The sequence below is a fragment of the Amaranthus tricolor genome, chromosome 6 (assembly GCF_026212465.1).
Source record: "Amaranthus tricolor cultivar Red isolate AtriRed21 chromosome 6, ASM2621246v1, whole genome shotgun sequence".
In the NCBI taxonomy this organism is placed as follows: Eukaryota; Viridiplantae; Streptophyta; class Magnoliopsida; order Caryophyllales; family Amaranthaceae; genus Amaranthus; species Amaranthus tricolor.
In genome coordinates this window covers 25,751,713-25,761,422 of record NC_080052.1, presented here as the reverse complement: position 1 = coordinate 25,761,422, position 9,710 = coordinate 25,751,713, and the positions used below count along the sequence as shown (strand labels likewise).

Here is a 9,710-nt window from a genome sequence, read left to right as displayed (position 1 = left end):
AACATCACCATCAAGTTCATAAATATGTACATATATAACAACATTGATTAAATTTAGGGTTTGCATTCAAACATTCTCTACATTAATCTCAACTTTAGGATTTGCATTCAAACATTCTCTACATTAAACTCAAACATTTTTTACATTAAATTCATGAATAAACAACCTCATTATGAAGGTCATGGCAAATAACAAGTACATTTGACATATTCATAGAGTTTGATATTATATGACCACTATAAATGATATACATTTAAAAAATAACAAGAATTAAAAAATTTATAATAAAAAGGTACCTCAATAAGCTGTAGATCAACAAGAAGTAGTAAATTGCAAGTTTATGAACTTGCATTTATGTGAAAGTTGATTAAGAATTTGTGAAATCTAATTTTTCGAAAAAAGAAAAAAAATACAAAAGCCTAGTACCTTAAGTGAATGTAGGAAGATGAAAGAACTAATTTGTAGTAGAAACTTGGAATTTGATGAGATTAATTGAAGGATTGAAGTTGATTTTAATGGTGGAAAGAAGAGGGAGATTACGCTGATACAAAGTCGGGTGAAATGAGAAAGGAGGAAGAAACTGCTGTATTTAGGGATGCATTTGATCGCTGTTACTAACAGCGACTTGACCAGTTGACCAGTCAAAACATTAAGTCGCTGTTAGTAACAACGTCATAAGCCTTGACTAAAATTTTGACCATTTCTTTATACTCGCTGTTAGTAACAACGATTACATACCAATCCTAGCTTTGGGACCAAAGACGTTTATTTTGGGAATAAAGTTTGGCCAAAACTTATTTTTTGAATAAAATTATTAAAAAATCTTATTTATTTCAAAATTTCACCTGAATATATTATACAAGACACTCCAAGTTCTTAGTGGTCAATTTCTTTTGAGATGGTTACAGACATGCGACTACTCACAGGCTCAACAGACGGCTTAATAATATTTTATTTTTTTTAAAAATAATTTAATGGCCTATAAAATTTAATTTTCTTGAAAATAATTTAATATTTTCTATAGATTACCACATAGAGAATTTGCTACTAATAGAGTAATAGTTATATACTCTTCTAGAATGTAGACTACATAAAAGGAAATAATAATAATAAAAATGTATCATACTTGGGAGTATAAAAAAAATAAGTGTAGAGTTGACATTAAACTTGGGATGAAGTTTGAAGCGTGTATACACTTAATCAACAAGGAAAGAGGGAAGAAGTTAGGAGAGTGCCTTTTGATTTGAGCCACGCGTATCATTAGTAGTATCACTATCAAGATTCAAGGCACATATTTCAGCGGGAACGCAGAAAAATCCATCATCCATCACTCTCTATCTAGCTTCCTCTCTCTTCACTTTTCGATTTCGCTACTTAGGGCTTTAATTTATTCGTTTTATCAATCAATTACTTCTCCATGTTCAAATTCTGGTACGTGTTTCTTCTGATTTTGTTTTTAATCACTTTAATTCTTCATTTTGTGTATTTAATTACTATTATTCCACCATTGTTATTGTCGTTTATTGCTTTATATCATTTCCTTTCGGTTTATTTATCCCTGTTTCAAGTCATTGGATGATTTGATTGTTTGATGGATGAAACGATTGCTATTTTTTTTCCTTGATTGGTTGATTAATAGTATCTGCTGAAGAGGTTTGCACTTGTGTGAAAGACCGAATTGTAAGATATATGGTCATAATTGATGATCGATGTAAATTACCCTAGTTAACAACTTTCGTTTGGTAAGATGGATTTTAATTCACCCAAATGTGCACGATAGACGGTATTCAGTTGAAAAAGGCTCATTCCAATATACAGTTGTGTAGTTCTTTTACATTTTGAAAAATAATGCAAGGTTTAAAGTAGGACTAACCTTTTGGACTCTTTGATCAAGGGATCCGTTTTAGTTGATGATGATTTATGCTGATTAATTTATGGTTGATTCATCCTCTAAGATTTTAGTTTATGATCCATATAATGTTTCATTGGACGGAGGTCAGTGTTTATTTGATTGTGATAGAGCAGCTTAGGGATTTCTAATTCTCCTTCATTTTTATTTTTATTATATTACTACTAGTATCAGTTTATTAGCATTAATTCATAATTCCCTGGTACCCAAAACCTTGTTTGATATACTCCCTCCGTTCTTTTTTGATCTTCCACTTTGGTTTTTCACACATATTATTTAAGATAGAATCTTTGAGTTGTAGTGAGTATTATTTTAATTAAATAGTAGTGTGAAGTAATGATTGTATTGGAAGTATGAGATTGTAGTGGTTATTATTTTAATTAAATAGTAGTGTGAAGTAATGATTGTATTGAAAGTATGAGAGAGAAAATAATTATAAATAAAAGAAAAGGGTTCATTAAAAGAAAAGGGTTCATTAAAAGAAAAGGGGGTTTTAAGGGGCTTTCTAAAATTAGAAAGTATTCTAAAGTGGAAGAACTTTTGAAACTACCCGTTATAGTAACGTGGAAGATCAAAAAAGAACGGAGGGATTTGTAATTTTTTAAGTATAGTAACTGCAATGCAAAAATGTTGTAACTGTTGTGATCGCAGTAGTGAATGTTGATGCGACAACGAGAGTAATACGGTTATTTTAACGTCAAATATTGCCCAAAGGCATAAGATGTGCCTTGAAATGTCCTAGGTTTTTTTTACAGCTCTACAACGCGAGAAATATTGGTTCGTTGTTTTTTGAAAACCTTCATCATGAGATCAACGCAATGTGTCGCAGTTTGGTTTTGCACTATAATAAAAACCCTCTACCATGTCCATTACTCTAGATCAAAAAGAAAGAAGAGAATTGTTAAATCTTTCCTTGTCTTACACAAAAATTAGAGATTTGTAAGCTCATGTTCGTACAAGAAAGGAAGAATATAGCATTTTCAGTGTCAAATGTAAGAGTGGAGAAAGCTACCTTGGTGTCTTCCTTCGAATTATTTTTTTAAAGTATTTTCAAGAGAGCTTATTAGTAATGTCATATGCAATTCCTCACATTGGTTCCACATGAGATGAGGTTCAAATGCGATTTTATTTGGGATTGGTCGTGCTCAGATGGTATTACGGCTGTCTGGGGCTGTATTTTAGTTAATATAAGCTCACAATCTTTTACAATACGGTCGCGATACAATAATTTGAGCGATATTTCACTATGCTTAGATCACCATAAATATACTATCTAGTTAAATCTAGTCTTGTCATGTGTTCGAGTTATCAGCTTTTTAGGAAGATGTCGTTGACCTTTTTGTCAGTTTTGTTTGTCATTATTATATTAGTTTCAGCGAATAAATATCGAGACTCATGAAAGGAACTAATTTTCTTCTTGATAGTGTATATTTGCGTTATGCAAATTGTAATTAATCTTGTATAACATGAAAACTAACACCAATTTTAGACTTACAAATTTCAAGCTTTTACAGTTAGATGTAGTATCTATGTAGAGTATCTTGCTGCTCCTGAAATTACCGCCTGACCTTAGTTTACTATTGGTTCTTTTGTGATGTCTTCAAACAGGGGATCTCAAGACCAGGGATCACAATCCCGTCCTGAATATGCACAATCATCATATCCTTCCTCTGTAGTTGATTCTCCAAGTTCTTCTCGACTCTCAGAAACTGGTAGCAATTTATCTAACAATTTCAATCCACAAAAGCCATCTGACAGACCAGACTCTGGTTTGCATGTCTCGCCTTCTGAAGCTGCTGAAATTATTTCAACACTTAGAGACAAGAGGTTAGCCTCATGTACTGAAATCATTATCTGATGATTTGTCATTTGTATCATGCATAAATTTGTTCATTTTGGCTATATGTTCCTCCATCATCAATTCTATTTGTTGAATAGGAACTAAGAAGTTAAGCTATGTTTTTATTTATACCTTTCAAGGAATAGTTACATGTCAATTTTACGATCTGCATTGTAAGAAACAAGTTTCATTTAGCAAAAATAAGCCAATACATGCAGCTTAAATATTAAGCTTAGGTAGAAATTTTTTTGTAGCAACTGTGTATGATCAGAGCATTGCTGAAGACTTCCCATGTTAAATTTTCTAGGCCAACTGAACTCAAATGAAATTATATGAACATAATTTAATTTATTTAGAACTTAGTTTTTAGTTATATATTCATAAAGAATTTGATTGTCTATATTTGATCTTCAATAAACTTACTTGATCGAAGTGATGCAATTAAAATCAGTGAGAGTTCTTTTTTTAAAATAAATTTTAGATTCATTGCCACTCCCAATACAATGTACCTCCACATTTAACGTTGTGCCATTGATTTTGTTTCATTAATTTTATTTGTTTATCATCTTTTTTTTTTTTTTTTTCATTTATTGGTTATGGAAGTTTGGCACTCTTATTGACATGTCACGTTTGATTAATAAACATTACCCTAGTTATATGTCTTATAATTTACCCAGAACTATTGATTGAAAGAATTGCAGTGGCAATGCTATACTATTTGCAAAATTACTAGCCTGAGGGGAAAATAAAAAATTGAGATAGAAAAGTGGAATATTTGAATTGGATGTCAATCATATTGGTTGGGGTTTGAATTTTTTCCCAATTAGGTCTGACTCATAATGGTTTGAAATTGCGTCACAATGGAATTTTAAATTTAGTTTGGCTGGGTTGGTGCCCTGGTGGTGATGCTAAATCAGCCTACTTTGTTTGAAATAATTGATGACCCATTTGGGTCAAACGTAACTATTCTATGTTTTTTCAATGATTTAGTGTTGATGAGTTACGAAAGCTTTTAAATGACAAGGAGGCCTACAATCGTTACTTTCTCTCTCTTGATCAAATAAAGACTCAAAATAATGTGAGTATTCAGCTGATTTTGTACTGAAATGAACTATTATTTGCTTGCTTTTGCAATTTTTGTGCCTTTATTTTAGAATTTGCACACTTCAAGCCACAATCCACCTCTAATACATTAGTATAAATTGATTAGACTAATTTTTTCTTGCACATGTGGGGTTAAGGATACAATTGTTTTACCAATGTAAAATTAGTCTTGGCATTGTCTTAATCTAAAGTCTGATTTCTGTAGCTTCTAGATTTTTCTTTGCTTGACAAAAAAGGTTTGTCTTAGGTTCAAAGTAAACTAAAACTGGTGAAAAAGCAAATGTTGCTGTTGAAATGAGAAGGAAGTGGTATTATGATGACATGTGTCGTAACATTATGTAAATTAGTAGAAATCATGTGCACAATGGGAAAAATGCCCCGTAGCAACAAATCATTGGGTCGAACCAAAGCTGAATTTATTGAGTCATGGCCAAGGCTTTGCTGGGCCTGAGAATAGCCTAAACCCTATTTTTCTCTTCTTGGGACCATTATTTTGTCAGGTTTTTGCAGCTAAAATGATTATATAAAAAATAATTTGATATATTTATAGATTTGGGTAAAAGATACTCTTCTGCCAACCTCAGTCCTCAGCTTGCTACAATTTGGTTTGCCCACAAATTTAATTTGTGTTTTTATTGTTGGGATATAAGATAGAAAATTTAAATTGTATGGATCGTTTTACAAGAGATGAAATGTGCGAATTAGCTATGAAAGTGGTGGCGACATTTTCATAAAAGAAAATGTAGAAAAATCAATAGGACAGACCGAATTGGAAAATGTAGCAACCTTGGGGATGGATGAGTATGTTCAGACTTCAACATTGGCCTTTGAACTATTCTGCAGAATTTGGTTCATTTTCTTAGAAATACCAAGGCAGCCCAATTCAAATTTTAGGCCAGTTTTAAATTTGAATTTTCTACTAATAAACATCTTTCTGTTAACTCCTACTTCCAACTTTATCTTATTGTTGGGTTTGTGGTACAAGGTTCTATCTTTTTGCTTTTTAGTCTTTCTTTTTGTTCCAATTGTATTAGTAGAACCTACTGTGCTTTTGTGCTTATAGCTAGTGTTGGTTTTATTCTTCTTGCTGCTACTAGATGTTTTGTGCCCTTTTCAACATGCTCTAGTATGCATTTAGAAACTTCGCTGTGTCCGTAATGCAGTCTTGAATCTTGATTTAACAATTCTCTGAATTTGATGCAATCTTCTTCAACAATTGAAAGAATGTAGATGAGGAATACTGCTAGAGAAGATTGCTAAAAGTATAATTGACGCACAAGAAGATGGGTTGGTATTAGTACATGTTAAATTATGTTTTGCAAATTGTTAGAAGGTTAAATGGTGGGATAGTAAATATTTCTTAGGTAAATGAGACACTTTCAACCAAAGAATCACTGGTAAGTAGAAGCTCAATCTGAAATATGAGTATGGCAAGAAATAGTAACTGTCACCAAAGTTGCATTGTGTAAATGGACTGAATTCTTTTGTATGATACTATGATAGAATACTCATTGAAAGAGTTTGTTTCGATTATTGATAGTATGATACAAAAACGTGACCTACACTCTATCATTATCGATTATTGGTGGTGGGTTAAGTATGAAAATGTAAGAAACGCCGGAATGTCTAGGCATGTGTATGATAGCATTCAGATGAATTTAAAAGGCACCAATAAACAATTTTGAATTTTCGAGGAAGAAGTTGGGGACTTGGAGATTTATTTTGAAATCCATAGATAAGAGAATGGCGAGGTTGGGTGAAGGTTTTTATGGACATCTTTACTATATTACTTCCCAAATCCCGGTTGGTAAAGGTTTGTCCTGGACGTGTATGTTGTGTAATTGTCTGTATGTAGACGGTAAACCTATTAGTTAGAGATATTTCTTTCGGGCTATGATGTTTTTTTGGTATGCTATGGTCAGGTGAGAGATGAATTGCGAAAGGCAACTCTTCAGCTTGCAAGTGAGTTTTCTCTCTTTTATTTCTGTAATGAATCCTGTGAAGGCTGAGTCATAACTCCATCTCGCATTTCTTGTTTGCAGGAGAGAATTTAGAGAAGGAACCACAGATAATAGAGCTCAGGAATCAGGTGAGTGTCATATCTGCTTACTAGAAAAGCGGATGTCATTTGATATGCTGGTTGAAGCATATACCTTGAAAGGGTGACATTATTTTTTCTTTATTTTTCTTTGAACGGTAAAGGGTGACAAGTTATTGATACCTTGTATTTGCTGTTTATATAATTACAGTGCAGGATCATTCGCACAAGTGAATTAGCTGATGCTCAGGAGAAATTGAATGGTTTGGAGAGACGGAAAGAGGAGATCATGAAGTGCTATTCTCCAGCATCACTTCTTCAGCAATTGCAAGGTACACAGTGAGCATGAAATTATGAACGCCTTAGTTCTCTTATTGTCTTACAAAGTAAGAAGAAATTACTTTGGAAAGTGAGCTGCAGAATTATCTGTTTTCTGTGTCAGGTTTTCATTCTGCTCCAATTTACTTTTGGCAGCTCTTTATGAACAATTGTGATTTTTGACTTGATCTTTAGGAGTGCAAAGTTCAGATATTTTCATATGTGCTAGTTTTGGAAAATTGCTGCTAGTGTTTCTTCCTCACCATACACTACCTTTGAGCTTAGGGTTTTGGACTTTGGAGGGTAAAGGTTTTTGATTGAAGATGAAGTTGGTTATAGATCCATATTAGGACTTTGAGAGGATGCATTTGATCACACATTTTCCTCCATATTTGTTTGGGGGATTTATTTTATTCACTTTCCTGTTACCACCCTTCCTTGTTGTGAGATTCAAATTGTTTTGGGTTTGAACCTCTTATGGGCACCAGCATTTGAGTGATCCTAATCTACTGAGGGTAACAACTAACAAGTGTTCCCAGCTACTACTGGAACTGGGGAATATCCTCTATCCATTGAGTTGACTAGAATGCCAATACTGACAGCTTGATGACTAATTGTTGTAGTTATTTTCTCCTTTTGTTGTTGACTTTTATTTTTATTGTTTTTTAAGTAAAACCAATTTGGAGTCAAGCGACACAAGCTCCCTTGTCAATCTTTTCCTAATCTCTTTGCTTGGGTTTAACAATCACATGATTTTGCTTGACAGAGGCAATAAACCAAACAGATCAGGATTCCGAGGCGCTTCATCGCCAGTTCCTTGACAGGGAGATTGAGCTGGGGGCGTTTATCCAGAAATATAAGAAATTACGTTCTATTTACCACCGTCAATCACTCACTCATCTGGCAGCCAAGACATCATCTTCATTGGGATGACTCTAGTTTGTCTTCAGAAAATGTTTCTGGTAAATTGATTAGCTTTCTGCTGTGTATTTTTTGATGAGATTTTGGGATGGTTACTATTTTTGGGCCGGTGATGGGTGTTAGATGTTCAATGTAAATTTTGTCATAATTGGTTCTGCCTGAAAGATGTAAACTGATTGTATTTAATGGTGGTTCATTGCACTTGCTAAATTATGCTTATTAATTTGCTAAACTCGAGGAGTTTGAGTTACCTGGGAAGTCAAGACAGTTGTTTTGGTCTGCAATGGGAAGGTTAACTTTCTATTATCTAAGGGTTTCATCACAAGTCATTTTCCCCATTTTGTGGCTCATAAAACTTCCTAGGAAGTGAAGATTTTCATGTAACAAGAATTGGAGTTTTCCGGGCGAAAAGGGCCATCTAAGGCTGACACATGATGTGAATTAGGGTCTTAAGTTTTTACCCGTCATATCAGATTAGAAAGATTAAGTTCATATCAAAGGGCTATCTAATGTATATGTATAAGAGTAAACAGGAAATTACTACACTGATTGTAAAGAATAACTGATATGGTTTTAAGCCGTCAAAATTAATTCTACACAAACTAATCCATTTGAAAATAATTGCATCAGTAAAAAATAAAATGACAAGACATATTCATAATTTAATGATCTTATACAATCAAATAATTGAATGTGCGTAAACTATAAGTTTGCACTATTCACGAGTGTTGGTTTGAACTTGTTTATTAAATAATCTTTTAACAAAGATATAGTTATGTGAAATCTTATTGAATTTGTCTTACTTCAATGAATAAACATTTTATAGTTTCTATGATAGGGAATACGAGATTGGAAGACCAAGGGAGAAAGAGGTACGAGTTATATAACTCTGGATACAAATGTTATGCTAACTACTTCAATTAACAATATCAAATTGTACTTTAACATGGATTTGATTGAAGAGTTCAAATAAAATTCTTAAAATGTCTCTTTTGGTGAATCAAAAATAAGCTTTTAGATTGAAAAGTAATTTGACGTATAATGTTGGTCACTAACAGCAATGCATTTACAACAAGTCAGCAGTAAAAGAAAAAAAGTCAAAATGTTACAAGGATAGATAAGGTAAATCTGAAAATTTGAAATGATTAAGACAAATTAACAACAAAATAAACGAAATAAGATAAGTTTCAACTTATTTCCAAAAGTAAGCGTGTAATTTTCAAACTTGTGGTTTGGGGCTGTTCGCAGTTACTAACTGCGAACAAGTCAAAAAAAAAAAACGAACTAGCTATTCCCCGTTAGTAACTGGAAACAACTTTTATTTTTTTTAGCTGTAACTGCAAACAACATGCTCCACAAATACGCACAGGTCCAAAAAAAGTGAAGTAGCTATTTGCAGTTACAGGTCAAAACAAAAGTCAAAGCTATTCGCAGTTAGTAACTGGAAACAACTAGTTTGTTTTTTTTGACTTGTTCGCAGTTACTAACTGCGAACAGCCTCAAACCACATGTTTGAGAATTGCACGCTTACTTTTGAAAATAAGTTGAAACTTATCTTATTTCGTCCATTTTGTTGATAA

At 32.9% G+C, this 9,710-nt stretch overlaps 1 protein-coding gene across 3 annotated transcripts; it reads left to right on the top strand.

Annotated features, from left to right (window-relative positions):
- Positions 1–1,159: 1,159 nt before the first annotated feature.
- LOC130814497 (vacuolar protein-sorting-associated protein 37 homolog 1-like) lies at positions 1,160–9,662 on the top strand. Of its 3 annotated transcripts, none has more exons than XM_057680583.1 (8): positions 1,160–1,431; positions 3,518–3,736; positions 4,740–4,827; positions 6,776–6,815; positions 6,896–6,942; positions 7,103–7,223; positions 7,976–8,171; positions 8,969–9,662. In XM_057680583.1, the coding sequence occupies exons 1-7, from the start codon at positions 1,418–1,420 to the stop codon at positions 8,140–8,142; spliced, it is 696 nt and encodes a 231-aa protein (XP_057536566.1). In that variant the 5' UTR covers positions 1,160–1,417; the 3' UTR covers positions 8,143–8,171; positions 8,969–9,662. The 3 variants fall into 3 exon arrangements, with proteins under 3 accessions (XP_057536566.1, XP_057536567.1, XP_057536565.1); XM_057680584.1 differs by having other exon boundaries at positions 8,957–9,662; XM_057680582.1 differs by lacking the exon at positions 8,969–9,662 and having other exon boundaries at positions 7,976–8,340.
- Positions 9,663–9,710: the final 48 nt, after the last annotated feature.